The sequence below is a fragment of the Haemaphysalis longicornis genome, unplaced genomic scaffold (assembly GCF_048455015.1).
Source record: "Haemaphysalis longicornis isolate Haplotype H1 unplaced genomic scaffold, Haemaphysalis longicornis Haplotype H1 scaffold_9, whole genome shotgun sequence".
Taxonomy (NCBI): Eukaryota; Metazoa; Arthropoda; class Arachnida; order Ixodida; family Ixodidae; genus Haemaphysalis; species Haemaphysalis longicornis.
Window position 1 is genome coordinate 73,910,329 of NW_027526460.1, and position 14,961 is coordinate 73,925,289.

General features: G+C 49.6%; 1 protein-coding gene across 2 annotated transcripts in view; it reads right to left on the minus strand.

Annotated features, from left to right (window-relative positions):
- Positions 1 to 484: 484 nt before the first annotated feature.
- Positions 485 to 14,961, minus strand: part of LOC144151564 (neprilysin-4-like) — a 474,218-nt gene continuing 459,741 nt past the window's right edge. For both annotated transcript variants that reach the window (XM_077682664.1, XM_077682663.1), the window contains 2 exons: positions 12,751 to 12,846; positions 485 to 3,844 (listed from right to left, as the gene is read on the minus strand). In XM_077682664.1, coding sequence (XP_077538790.1) covers positions 1,754 to 3,781 — 2,028 coding nt within the window. In that variant the 5' untranslated portion in view covers positions 3,782 to 3,844; positions 12,751 to 12,846 and the 3' untranslated portion in view covers positions 485 to 1,753. The remainder of the gene's footprint in view (positions 3,845 to 12,750; positions 12,847 to 14,961) is intronic.

Below are 14,961 nucleotides of genomic sequence, written 5' to 3' on the forward strand. Positions count from 1 at the left end.
CTTCACGATATCCGGACGGGATTCCTGTTTCCTGGGAACGTACGGCGCTTAAGCAACATCTCTACACCCACCCCCGACAAAGTTGCGTATACCGCTCGTCCAGCGTGGCTTCCGCCTCTCCAGATAGCTCATATCCAGCGTGCAGTGGAACTGTGCCACAACTGAAGCGTCAGGGGCTAAGGGGGCTCAATCACCAACAAAGTTTTCACTCACTCCCTCACTCCCTCACTCACTCACTCCCTCACTCACTCACTCACTCACTCACTCACTCACTCACTCACTCACTCACTCACTCACTCAATCAATCAATCAATCAATCAATCAATCAATCAATCAATCAATCAATCAATCAATCAATCAATCAGCCAGTCAGCTAACCAATCGATTAATTAATAATTAATTTAATTATTATTATCAAGTCAATAAATCAATGGATCGATCAATCCATCAATCGATCTATAGGGAAGCTTTCGCGACGCTGGTTGTGCCCTCTTCGTGTAAACAAAAACACGAAATTAAAAAGCCCGTTTGTTGTGCATAATTTCATGGGGGTGTTAGCCGCTCTTTAAACTTACATGTCGGCGTGTGGCCCTCGCCGGACGCCGACATCGGTGAGTACAACCAGAGTACTTTTGCAGGACTCTGGCACAACTAAGCGTGTTCGGCACTGCATGCAGCCATCTTGCTGAGCGCGTCTTGGTTCCACGTTCCGTCGCTATGCTTAGCTGGTCCGGGAAGGACGCAGAAGCCGTGCACCACTCGGGCGCTCGCGGCTGAGTGACGTGCGCGTGCGCAGTAGAGTGCCAGCGCGAAAGTAAACCTTTCCAATGACAGAGACAATTTCTCACATGCTAGCGCAATTCACCGTACGTCTCTGCGTCGCGGCTGCAAGGTAAAAAAATCAGTCATGATATTCACCACACAGTCGATGCTCACCCACAAATCGCTGGTAACAAATGCAGGCATAACGCGTCTCCTTTAGCCCGCAGTGACTGCATATGTCTATGACCACACAAAATTTAACGACGAAGAGGGGAAGAAAGCCATTAGCATTTATGTGTTCAACCAAGTGTAACAGGCGCAAACCTTAAGACGTTTGAGAACAAAGTAGACAAACCATTTCCAAGCAAGGCAGCACAGTAAAAAAAGTAATAATTGACACGTCTCAATGATAGCGAGGCGAGAGACGTAAAAAAAAGGTAAAGACGAGTAAGAAAAATTACTCAGGCATAGGAGTATAGGTCACGATAGCTTAGAGGGAATAAAAAAATATCTCAATGGCCGAAAAATGTCGGGTTACTTTAGTAACTGCGAACAGTTGAGCGGATATTAAGTTACAGGAGAGGCCTCGGCAGAAAAAACAGATCCAAAGGCATTTTGCCTAAAGCTGATATTCGACGTGTTCGCAAACAAAAGTATATGCTGCGCTCACAAACTTTCACATGTAACATTCATACACAAGCACCTGGCTCAAACGCGAAGTTTTCGCTTCGTGCGGGTAGCTACTGTTCTTGCATGCACGCTGACGACCACCTAAAGAGATGCAATTAAAACGCTCGAAGACTACCGTACAGCAATACCAATCTCACTTGCTGCATAAGTGATGTAGTGACAAAAAAAATACTGCTTGTCTCTCAGTCAACGCGAAATCTACGCAGCACAAACGAAAGTTGTTCGATGTGTGGTTGCTCGGAATACACTCGGACGTTTGTACCGTTCTTCAGGCCTGCCATTGTCGACTGCCAGTGGTGCGTCAGGCGGGAAGGAACTTGCACTTTTCGTTGTCGTTCATGGCCGAGCCCTCGGGACACCCGAAGGACTCCACAAAGGCGTCGAAGTGCTTAAGCGGCACGTTACACTGGTCTCTGTCCGCGGCTCCAGTGCCCGAACACATCCAGTAGCAGAAGCTCATGAAGAAAATCTGGTCGTCCGTGTACGACTCCAAACCGGCTATCCTGTAGTCGCCACCTTCACGGTCGCCGAAGTCAACCGCTTTCTTGTAGGCCGCGAAAGACACTTCTAGCGCTGGGATGAGGGGAAAGACGGTCATGTTCCCACGGCCATTCTGGGTGTCGCCTCTGGCAGTGGGATGCAGGTTGCATCTGACTCGCTCGCCGTACGTGGGCGAGAATGGGGCGCCCCACCACTGGGTCGCGTCGCCTTTCGTGTCCCACTTGGTGCCCATGACGTCGAAGGCCTTAACAAACTCCTTCGCCAGCAGGGTGCCCAGGCCGGCAAAGTTGACGGCGAATGTCGTATCGAAGTAGAACAGTGGTGCGTCGAAAGCCGCCATCGCCACTTCAACTCTGTTCAAAGGGTACCAGTACGCAGCCGGGTAGTGCTGGTACACCATGTGCTTGTCGTACAGGTCCTGGTAAAGGGGGTCCCGCTGCAGCTCCTGGTAGTGGCTGGAGGCATGAATCAGGTTACTGGTAAAGTTCTTGTCCATAGTAGGGAAGCCACTGTAGAGTCTTGTCCGCTCGCTTGGCAGGAAGAACACGTCGGCAGGTAGGGCGTGCAGCTCCGTATCGCGTAGCTTGGCCAACACTTCCTCCCGGTATTGCTTATCAATCCATGAGCTGCCAACGAGGGAGCTTAATTGATCCTGAACGAGCTGCACGTAACCTTTGACATCGTCCAGTTTCTCTGTCGGCGCGTACCGGCTCTCCAGCTGCTGGACGGACGCGAGGAGGCCGAAGCGGGAGTTGACGTACTCCATGCAGGCCAATTCCTTCGTGTTTTGGTCGGTGGTCATAAGGTAATCTTTCCCAGTTACCAGCCAAAGATGGGACTGAATAAACACCCATGACAGCCCCATCGCTAGGTCATTTACTGTGTAGCTTTCGATGAGCTTTTCAAGGTGGGCAAGTGTTCTTTTGTCTTCCACGAGTACCTTGTCCTCGTATGCCCACTTCGTTGTTGTCTCGTGTTTGTCGACGTGAGTATACCACATTTTGCTGATGTTGCCGGTGCCGACATTGACCAAGACGTACCACTGCTGGTTCGGCTCTCCCCTGAGCGTGGCGTATACACCATCGACGATATCGCTCTCCAGTTCGCGCAGCAAGCCGAAGCTGGGTAGGAACCAGTCGGGGGCTTCTAAGGCCCTCATGTGGCGATGGACGTGCGTCTCGTATTGCGTACCGGACTCCCCAAGTTCCCGCCGTGCTTTCCAGACAGCACCGAGGCTTCCACGCCTGATAATTAACATCTGACTACCAGTTCCCTTTTTCCAGGCCGCTCGCAGGCGAAACACTGGATTAAGGTCCCACTTGGCGGCCATTCGGACCATCACCTCGAGTGGGTGCTCTTGAACTGTGGCGTTATCAGGCCAGTACAGATACAGCTCCCTCTTCAGTTTCTTAAACAATGCCACATTTTCAGTAATCACGCCATGGCTCTCCGGTTGAAGGCAGCTCTGGAAGAAGCGCCCGGTCGGTTTCGACTGCCACAGGTCGGTCTTGACCTCCGCTAGCGCGCTTCGCAGGGCCCTTTGGTTCATTTCCGCTAGGACGGAGGGCAGCCCGGCTTCCCTGTACCAGCGGCCACACACGAACGCGTGGAAGTCGTCGCACGGGTTCACGCTCGTGTTCAGGGTAGAAGTGAGCGCCTTGGAGTGGTTCGAGCACCCTTCCGTCTGGCAGAGCCTTATCGTCAACGGCTCACCCTGGAAGAATAACCAGTAGGCGACGAGGAAGATCACGATCACGGCCAGGAATCCGAAAGCGGCGACATACAGGCGCCGCCTGGTCCGATTGTCGGCGACCCACAGGAGCCGCATATTCCGATTGTCGTCCCCCGGATGCGGCGCCACAGATGGGTTATCTGGCGCCCCCAGGAGCGTCTGAAAGTGAACAAGGATAGTATTTTGTAGCGTAAACTACACTGGCCGAGGTGGAGCAGTTTCGCATGGACCTTGAAGGGCCGTGCTGCGCAAGCGCGAGGAGCATTGGATCGGATTGGATTGACTTGGATTGGATTGGATTCGGATTATCTGGGATTAGGTTGGATTGACTTGGCTTGGATTTAATTGGATTTGGATTTGGATTGGATTGGATTGCATCGCAAATCCTATCCCATTGGAGTACGGGTGTGTAGAGAATTCGGTCTGCTCATTCGCCCGTGTGCGCATTCCAGAGGACTAACGTCATAGCCGCGGCAGACGCACTGGTGCCGGCGCGTGCCCGGCTGTGCGCCTCCATTGCGCAGCAGCCAAGTCTGACGCTGCGCAGGAGCCGCTTGAAGCCGTTTCGCATGGCTCCGGGAGAGCCGTGCAGCGCGTGCACGAAGAGCGGTGACTCGACTGTACTAGACTGGACCGGACTGGACTGGACCGGACTGGCTGCACTGGACTGGACTGGACTGGACTGGACTGGATTGGATTGGATTGGATTGGATTGGATTGGATTGGATTGGATTGGATTGGATTGGAGTGCTTAACCTTAGCTCACGCCACGTACTAAGCCACTGCTAATTTTTTGGCACGTGGGAGTATTGGCACCTTTAAACATACGTGCATATATCCGCGACCATGTTTGTGCAGAATTTGGTTTATGCTTTGCTGCAGTGCCTGCCTTCGCCGGTTTGCTTAATCTTGCGCTCAAAGCGCAACGTCCGCTTGTTGCTTCCTTGTGGCGTTAAACCACGCGAGGCTATTTTGTTTGATACGGAAAGAATGCAACGCGTTCGACACTCCTCTGGAGGGTTCCTGTTTTGATTTTTGCTTATTGGTTAGAGTGGATGCTTGTGGAAGGGACTGCGCTCCAGGAGAAATGAATGCCTACCGAACGCCGCGGCGTGTATACTGTCCGGTGACCCCCTTGTGTGCGCGCGAATCACCGTGTTTGCTTCTTCATTCGGCATTTCACTGTCGAGATACATACAAATGACTACAGCCTTCTGCCGCTTCTCTGCACTCTCCCCGCTCGTCTCGCTCCTCCCGCAATACACACGGTGGAGGCTGGCTATAGTCGATTCAATTTTCCCGCGTTCATATGTTCGCGTTTTCGCTGCAGTTGGGCTTCTTGGAATGCTGCCACGAGGCGTAGGCTCGAGCGCGATCACTTGTTTTTCGCCAAAAAAAAAAATAATGTTTTCAATCGGTAGCCTCTTAATTGCTCTCGGAAATATCAAACGCACATCTATTTCTAATTTAAAAACACACTGAGCCCGAAGACGCGGGTTCGATTCCCGGCCGAGGAGGGCGCTTTTCTGATGGAGGCGAAAAGTGAATACGCCCGTGTGTTCGAGATTTCGGCATACGTTAAAGGTCCCCGGGTGATCAAAATTAATCAGCACCCCTCAACTACGGCGCGCCTTTTCGCCTGTGTAGCGTCGGTGCATTAAATTCGATTCTCTGTGTAACGAAGCCGTTGCGACGGTTAACCTCGATGTAACGAATTTACTACGCTGGCGAACCATCGTTTTTTGCACCTTTCCTGAAAAATCGGTCGGAGAAATGCGCTAATTTTAGCGGACTTTGCCCGCACCGAAAACCGCGCGTTTGCCCCGTGAGTGCGGTGTCGGTTAGCTGCTAGGCCTGCCTGTCGGGGTGGCGTCGTCGCGCGTGTCGGTCCATCGGTGATGAGCTCTGCTGCCAGAAAGCGAAAAGTTTTCTTGCTCCAAGGCAAGCTCGTAATTTTAAATGCCACCTCCGCCGGCGAGAAAGAAGAATGTTGCTGCCCGGCACAGTATCCCAGCTTGCACTTCATCACCAATTTCGAGTTCGGAAAAGAGCATCAAGGTAGCAGAAAGACGCCCTTCGCTATAAGTGTGGTCCTCGAAACGGATTAAGGCACCGAAAAGTGTCAAAAGGCAGAAGTGATACTTAAGTTACGTTCGTCAATACGGGGTAAGTGACCTCGCTCCTTTGTAGTGGTGCCCTTGTAAGTGACCAAGTTCGCGGGAAAGCAGCAGGAGCAAATGACGCAGTTTTTCACTGTTAAATAAATCCTTTGAGGGTGGATTCACAATCACAGGTGTCTACCACTTTGGCTTTGTTTCTTCTTCATTCACGCGAGCCTTAACTCGAATCCTGCATAAAACGAAAAGCTGCATGTTACGAACAATTGCGACTTTTCATCAACCTCGTTATGTCCAGGTTCAACGGTATCGCGAATTTGTTCTTTCGCAATATTTGCAGTACAATGCCTGCTTCGGACACTTCGCTTCGCTGTGTCCGATCGACCGACTAGGTCCTTTGACGCCGAGTCACCGGTCAACGACTTGACTGTAAAAAGTGGACCACAGAACAAGGAACGTTTTGTCGGTGAAACAAACCTAGTGTTATTACTGTACGCGCACGGCTATCTTATTTTGCCCTGAAAAGCGTACCGTGCGTTCATTCCTTCTGGTGGTGCCCACCCCCTGGCATCTTCTGCCCACCCCCTGGCCCACCCGCTGGCATCGAAAGAGTGGAATGCGGGCACCACTCAACTGTTAACCACCTGAGGACCACACAATGTCCGTCCGCTTCCGTGCGCATAGCATTTACAATCGCAAAAAATCACACAGGCACCGGCAGGATGCGAGCCTGCGTCTGGTAGACCAGACAGAGTTAGTGTTAGTCGTATTACCCATTGGGCTGCGACTGTGAGTTAGTACCCGAGAGTCAGACGGCTTACTGCCTCGCCTGTAACGGTGCGGAGTACCTTACGACCTCCGAATGTCCGTCAATCTCCGCGCACACCACCATCAAGCGAAAATCAAGCGAAATTCGATATGAGCAGTTTCATTTTGGGAATAATCAAGGTGCAAATCACGGCTCGAATCGAATGACGGTATAGGGGCGCAAATCGGATGTCACTCTGGGCGCAACTTGGATGTCCCCGAGTTCCCGTACTCCGCACCCTCGCCACCATCCGCGGAGTGGCGACGCTGCCGTTTTTATTATCCTGGTTTCATCGACACTGTCTGGAGCTAGTAGGATGGTATATAATAGAACAGGCTACGCTATAACTACGGTAATAACGATGCTTCAACAGTAGGGAGAAAGAATTCGAAGTGGTATTTGGAGTTTCGCGTTAAAAAGTCTGCTATATTGTTTCCTGGCCATGCATTAGGCTTCCTCCTTTCGCCTGTACACGCAGTTCCGTTAGACATGAGCTTCAAATTCTGTCATGCGTGCAGCGATCAACCCCAACGGTCATTATTTTGTTCCATAATGAATCTTTTTTTTTCACTCTTCTTGATTAATTAAAGTTCATCGGGCAGTGTTTTTCCGAATAAATAATTCAGGAGTGATGCTTCATTCCGCCTTCCAACTTTCAACGATGTTTCGAAAAGCGCGGGCTTCTCATGTAAAGCAAGGTTGCCCTTCATAGCACCAGTTGATTCGGCAGAAATGTAGTGACCGGAAACGATCGACTTCGAACCTGTACAGCTACTAGAGTACGTTCTTGTTTTATGCCTGGCCATTTACTTCATTATACATGCCTCATGCTCCATGCGTTCAGTCCATACCCGGCGTTACTGCAAACAGCACTCGTGAAAGACGCAGTGGTCGAGCGTTCCCTGATGTCGTAATATTTGAAATGCGGCTTGAAGCAATTGCAGCTGTTTCGGGTGAAAACGACGGAAGGCTAAGGCGAAATTTTCAGTCACGAGCGCAGTTAATTTGCTACTTTAGTGTTCTTCGCGTGTTTGCTGAACGATATCGCAAGATTCACGTAATTCTTTCGAACGTTGAACTTCGTGATGCAATTTTTGTGTGTGCGTGTGTGTGTGTGCAATGTACTCATATTGCGTGTAAATGTTAGACACTCTTATTTTATTCATCCACAGTACTACTCCCCTTGTATTCATTCCCGTTCTGAACATTGATTTTTCTACATGTATTCCCGCCCCCCCCCCCCCCTCCTTTATGGAATGCCTTGGGGTTCTTAAAGGAGCCATGAAGAGAAAATACAACTTGGTTTAATTTGAAAGAACTAGGATTCAGTATCTCACTCAGCTCCATTACAGCACCAAAGTATGTTTTTTAACAAAAAAAAGCAAGAAGTATTTAAAAACTTTCAAATTTTGCGCCACAGTGCCGTGTTATGAGCAAGAATGACGTCATACGGGCCAACAATAAAACAACTTTCAGTGCATTAACGGCGCGTTAGCATTGAAGTGGTGCGGTCAAATGGAACTAGAGGCCCCATCACAGACGTCCAGTCATGTGCCGTCGCGACAGGTCAGTTAGGCGGCCGCCAATCGCACAAACAAGGTTCCGTGACGTCATAGAAAAGTTGCGGGAAATTGGCTAGGGGGTCGCGATGCTTCACACGTTTTCCTTAATATCTCCGTTATTTGTTCGAAGATTGCGATGATATTGGTATCATTGTTATCGGGACTAAGAAGTCTTTCTAATAAACCCAACTTGTATTTTGTCCTCATGGCTCCTTTAAGGAACAAATAAACGTAACGAAATTAAAGAATTCCCTCCAGATACACTCGGCACTATTGTATCGACCTGCATTGGTGTTTTCTGTGTTTTCATCTTGTTTGTTTCGCCTCCTTCTTGCTTAGCGCTGCCGTGTAGTTTATATGCGCGAGAAAAAACGCGATTTTTTTTTCCGGAAAACGTCTTAGCTTTGAATTGTGTATGTTGTAGATGAAAAGTTTGTTTTGGCTACGGTGCAGCAAGTACGAAAAAGCGTTTCTGCGGGCCTTCGTTTTCCCGAAGTCAGGCGACGAATGTGCGCGTTTTCGCCCGTGTCTCAACGCGTTAAGGCCAATGACACAGGTTACGACGCGCAAGATCTTTGTTCCCTACCTATTGGGCATATAACACGAGTGGTTTAAAATTGTTTTTATTTATTCCACGATAAAAAAATAAAGCGTGTACCCAGCGACGTTCACTTATGTTTGCAAATTCGCTGCAACGTACGCTAGGTACCATAACCTCACCGCATTTGTAACCCATCTATGCTACTATTTTACTGGCGCCAGCTAGTTGTGGGCGGCTTCTGTGATCGACCCCGCGTCGGTTGTGGCAACTAAGAGTATGCACTGGCCAGAAGTCCGGTGCATGTTTCGAACGAATGCAGCCTGCGGAACGCCTACAGGGGAGGTGTGGGCGTGTCCGCTAGGAGCAACCTGGATATAAACACACACCCGGCTAGGCAGACCAAAAGCGGTCGCTGGAACAGACGGAAAAGAACGAAATCTTCCCAACCTTCAAGAAACGCTATGCGTCAACTAAAATGAGTGCGATCAATGGGATTCACGCACAGCACCCGTCACTCAGTGCTTTCATTTCATACCACGTTTACTGCTTCTTGCGACAATTCCCCTTTCACGGTAATTAGCGCAGCACACGTGCGTGCGGTTACCGAAGACACGCCACGCTAAGCGGAATCTCAGGGGGTTGTATAAAAAAATTAAAGCAGCTTCACTCAATGTGAAAGCTGTCCGAAGTGCAGAGCACTGATTCGCCATAATGGGCTGTAGCGCCGTTATCCGCTCACTGCTACCACCCAACGCAATCCAAATTTCCCGCCTTTAGTGCTCGCGCGCCCCCTGCCCGAAACCGCGCCCGCGGGAGTTCTGTTCTTTTTGTGCTTGCTTTTCCTCCCGCACGTGCCGGCGTTGCACTGCCACGTTTTTTTTTGCTTACTATCGTAAAAACCAACCTAACGAGCGTTCCTAATTAAATGGACGCGGGAGCTGCCGGTTAATTACGTATATTTCGCCTCGAATGTGCCAGCAGTTTTCTTTGCGCTAAACAGCGGGGAGGCGTATGACAAGTGCCAGCGGTTCACGAGTTTCGAACGCTTATGACTGCATAAACCACTTGGCTTTCGCAGCCTCTGGGTTACGCCGCGACGACAGCCGCTACGACGGAACGCCGTGTGGCTCTACTCGGGTCCAGCGAGCGAGCTGCTACGACAAGGCGAGCCCCTAAATTGTTCCGCACATAATATTCCGCCCTTTAAAAGAAGGTATGCTATGTTATGCTATGCTGATATGCTATGTTTTTATCTTTCCACTCCTGCTTGGGCCTAATTCTGGCCTGCAGTATTGTCTAAATAAATAAATAAATAAATGAAAATAAAAAGGTACTGAGCAGTATCCCGTGTTCAGTTCGGGCACCTCACTTCATTAACGAAGACCGCCGAGCAGCGTCTACCTCCTGTGATTACTGCGTTTCGCTTTGCGGTGTGTCTGTTTTCAGGCTGGACGTGGTGACGTCTACAAACGAGGAAATGACGCAGGATCCCCCTGCACTCGTCCTTACGGTTTTGTAGCGTAAGCTACACTGGCCGAGGTTGAGCAGTTTCGGTGGTCCTAGAAGGGTGGGGCTGCGCAAGAGCGAGGAGCATTGGATTGGATTGGATTAAATTTGATTGTATTGGATTGGAATTGCAATCCTATTGGAGTACGGGTCTGTAGAGAATTGGGTCTGCACATTCGCCGGTCTACGCATTCCAGAGGAGTGACGTCATAGCCGCGGCAGACGCACTGGCGCCGGCGCGTGCCTAGCTGTGCGCCTTTGTTGCGCAGTAGCCAAGTCTGACGGTGCGCCGGAGCCGCTTGATAGCCGTTTCGCGTGGCTCCTGGAGAGGCGTGCTGCGCATGCGCGAGGAGCAGTGACTGGACTAGACTGGACCGGACTGGACTTAATTGGACTGGACTGGACATGGGCATGGACAAGACTGGAGTGGATCGGACTGTATAGGATTGGATTGGATTGGATTGGATTGGAAATCGTTATAGCAGCAATAAGCATGATGATCAACTAATCCTAAACAACCAGGAAAGCTAACAATAACCAGCTGAACCTTAGCTCACGCTACGTATATCCTGGCATAGCCGAGCTAAGCCATTGCTAATTTTTTTACCGGTGAGAGAAAACTGGGGGAAAGGTCTCGGTTGCCACAATAGTGGGCGCAAGTGATCCCCGGTTTTGCGGCTGTCTTCGTTTCTTGCGTGAAACCGACAGGGTGCGTATTCTTCTCTGTTTAACGGCCGTGATTACCGCTTGCTAAGAACGCCCACATCGAGCGGCGAAGCGTTTGAAGCCGATGGAGATACAGGGCAAGCTCGTTAATTCGAATTTCAATAATTCCAATTCATGGATAATTCGAACTGTTAGAGTTGGTTCGGAGAAATCTCCATAAAATTCAATATGTACATATAAAGAAGCCGCTAATTCGAACCCGAAAAGCCTTAAGTCGAACACCGCGACACAGCGCCGGCGCCTTGGTGCCTGGAGAAACCCACTGCGTGCCTACACAAAAGGCTGTACAGAATGGAGACGGGAAAATGGGGAAAAACCAATCTAAATATCACATGGCCGGCAATACGGAGGACACATTCTTGGCGAACTCTGTCGACGAGAACGCGAGTACAGGGTGTGCTTGGTGCGCGGAAGAGATAAGGGCGTTACATCTCGGGTCAGAAACGCGGAACTTGTCACTGCCAATGACGACAAGGAGGATGAGCATAAAGCGTAGTGCGACCGCCTCACTCTGAAGTCTCGGTCGGATCGAATTCCGCCCGTCTTTTCTTCAGCTTTTAAGAAGGCGAAGACGAACCTTTCCGCTACACTCGTTTGTGAGAGCAAAATGCGCTTACTGTTGCCTTCAGGGACAAAATGCAATCCGCATCACGGGCTCTTTCAAACATCAAATTGCTGACGTGCCTTAAGACTCCCCAACTGCAGTTCAAAGCTACTTTTGCTCACTTTCATTAGTTCGAACTTTTACTAATTCGAAGTGAAATGGCGTCCGCTGGCAGTTCTAATTAACGAGCTTTTACTGTGTTGACGGCCCTCTGTAGAGTTACGGTAACTGCAACGTCATTCGAGAGGTCAGGGGTATGAATGTGCGGACGGGCTGCGGAGTCTGGCGATGCTATACGTGAATCCGTCACGTGTCCACGGCTGTCGCCACAAGGGCAGAAATATGTTCACAACGATGTTTTGTTACTCGGTCTCGAAGCGGTTCCAGGAGTTCGAAGGACGCGCGAAGTGTTAAAGAAAATAAATTGACTTAGAACGGAGCACAATTTCGGCGTGCACCGTACTGAGAGTACTTTAGGACAAGTTGACCGAGCTTTGAGTGTGGCCATAGCCTATGTTGTGGCACGCCGCGAGTTTGTTTCTTGTTTGTTTGTTGACGTGGTTTGGCGTTTTTGCATGAGAGTGAGAGGGAATCGCGTGAATACTTGCGCACACTCCGACGACTCGTTGTTACTGCGGCCAATCAGCGGCCTAGTGTGGGGCAGAAAAACCCTCCTCACTCTCTGTTGTGACGTCCATTTGGGAGGCGGCACTTTCCTAATAAAACGAATGTTCGGCGTTGGGCGGGAGAGAGAGGGGAGCACCGCTCGATGCGGGTTCTGCCCGACCACTTTTCTCGTATATTGACCATGACTTCGAGTAAATAAGTTGTACAAATCGTATATTTTTACATCGTTAATGGAGTAGAGAGTGGTTTGCTACGGGCCGTCTACCAAAACGAAATGTATTTCAATAAAATTGACAGTTGGGCTAGTTGGTTTTGATTCATCGTAAATAGCGCTAGACACGGGACACAGCGCCGTCGCGTGTGTCTTCTCTACCAAAACGAGCCAGCAAGTATCTTTAACTGTGATCGATCATCTGTGGACAGAACCTTTTCAATTTCAACTTCCAGTTTCTACCTATAACCCCCGGTGGCATTTGCCTTCTGAACCAGCGAAAGCTTGCGTGGACACTTAACACCGCGGAGCAGCTTAGGCGAAGCGCACGGAACGGGAAAATAATTTTTGAGTGTTACTTACGCGCCTTCTGATCAGCGGAAACCTGCTTGGTGTAGTATCGGTAGTAGGGGGTCGCCTTGCTAAATGCAGAGACAGGCGGTTGGCGCTGGTCGGAAACTGGAAGAATCAATCAATCAATCAATCAATCAATCAATCAATCAATCAATCAATCAATCAATCAATCAATCAATCAATCAATCAATCAATCAATCAATCAATCAATCAATCAATCAATCAATCAATCAATCAATCAATCAATCAATCAATCAATCAATCAATCAATCAATCAACTAGGTGGTCTTAGTACTGCCGCACTTTTTCACGCCAGAACGAGTCAAATGAGAGAGAGAGAGAGAGAGAGAGAGAGAGAGAGAGAGAGAGAGAGAGAGAGAGAGAGAGAGAGAGAGAGAGAGAGAGAAACCTGACCCACTAATGAGCATGATTTCGTTCCTCCTGGGCTTGCTTTTTACGTTAACCAAATGTCGTCGCAGTCGCGGGTCTGAATTTCTTAAGTAGTAAGAAACTGTTGGGCTTTCTTTCTGCAACTAATTGGCCCTATAGTTTCCTGTTCTTGATTGATTGATTGTAGGGTTTAACGCGCCAACGCAACGCAGGCGATGAGGCGCGCCGTAGTGGAGGGCTCCGGATTAATTTTGACCACCTGGGGATCTTTAACGTGCGCCGAAATCTCGTACACACGGGCGTTTTTGCTTTTCGCCTCCATCAGAAAAGCGGCCGCCGCGGCCGGGAATCGAACCCGCGACCTCGTGCTCAGCAGCGCAACGCCTTAGCCACTGAGCCACCGCGGCGGGGAGTTTCCTGTTCTACATGAAGCCATCCGCGCCATGTCGCTTTTCGAGGCGAAGCCCCTTTTGGGTTGGTCTGTCGGGGTCTCCTGTCGCCGTCGTCGTTTCATGTATTCACGGTACTAAAACATTGGGGCACTCCTTCTCCAACGTCTCGCGCTAGAACTCAACGCGTACAATAAGAACACACCGGGACACTCGTTTTCCTAGCCCGGCGCTAGAACATTTCATCTCCGTGGGCTAAAACGCGTACTATAAGAACACACCGGGACACTCGTTTTCCAAAGCCTCGCGCTAGAACGCTTCGTGGTTCAAAGATACGAGACTTTTACAGCAAATTTGTATAGTACCTCTACCCCCCAATGGTTTCATCTCCGTGGGAAAAAACGCCAACGCGCCAAGAATACACCTACAATGCATGCTTTTCCCCTCCCCAGGTTTTACGTTAATGGAGATGGAGTGGGATTTTTTCCCCTCTCGTTTTTTTTGTGTGTTTCGTATCTGTTTAGGCTGCAGTGCATAGCTTCCTCATGTTTGTGATTTTCTTTAAAAAATGGTGCAACAAAAAAAAGTGTGAAGGCACCATATGGAGACGCACTTCAACGTAATAAATGTCAAAAAACATCCGCGTGGAAGGGCGGTTTGTTGTTTGAGTTTAATAAATAAAGCTGCGGAAAACGCCTGCGTGGAAATAGGAAAGCGTAGCTCGCGGCGTGGGTTTGCACGCGCTGTAACGAAATGCGCCTGTTCTCGTCATGGACTTGCACATAATCAGCAAGCATTTGGTCTAAGACAGGCGGAAAACTATCGTATTATGCGCGTCAGCATGGTGAAAACGCATAAAACAAACACGGACTGCGTCGTAATCATAGTTTCACATTCAACTACGCGCAAGCTTACAAGAGCTGGTAACGTGATATCAGTATTTCACGTGCTTGCGTTGAGAACCGACCGATTTCTTTAACGCTGGAACTACCGCTCTTGTCACCGCATAAGTGGTCAGGTGGTAGCGCTATAAGGAGTACGGTGCGAGGCCGGGTGACGGGGAGAAACATGTCTGTCCCTCATTCTGTGTTGCGCGGTGTTTCTAACAGAGCAACCACAGAACGATGAACCACCGACTGGTCCCCTTGAAGCTTTGCTGTATACCCAAACGGTACGTGTTCGCTCAGAGGAAGAAAGATATCAGGAAAAGGTAGCATCTCCCGGTACAAAATAAAGTTTATTTTGCTGCGACGCACTTTTGTTCGCGGGTTTTTACTTAGAACAAAAACGCCGGGACAATCATTTTCTAACGCCTCGCTCTAGAACGTAACCCGTACTAAAAAAACACACAGAAACAATCGTTTTCCAAACCCTCCTCCTATTATCCTTCCTTAGAGGCCCACGCTTTCCCGTCTACTACTTCCCTGTGAACGAACTAATG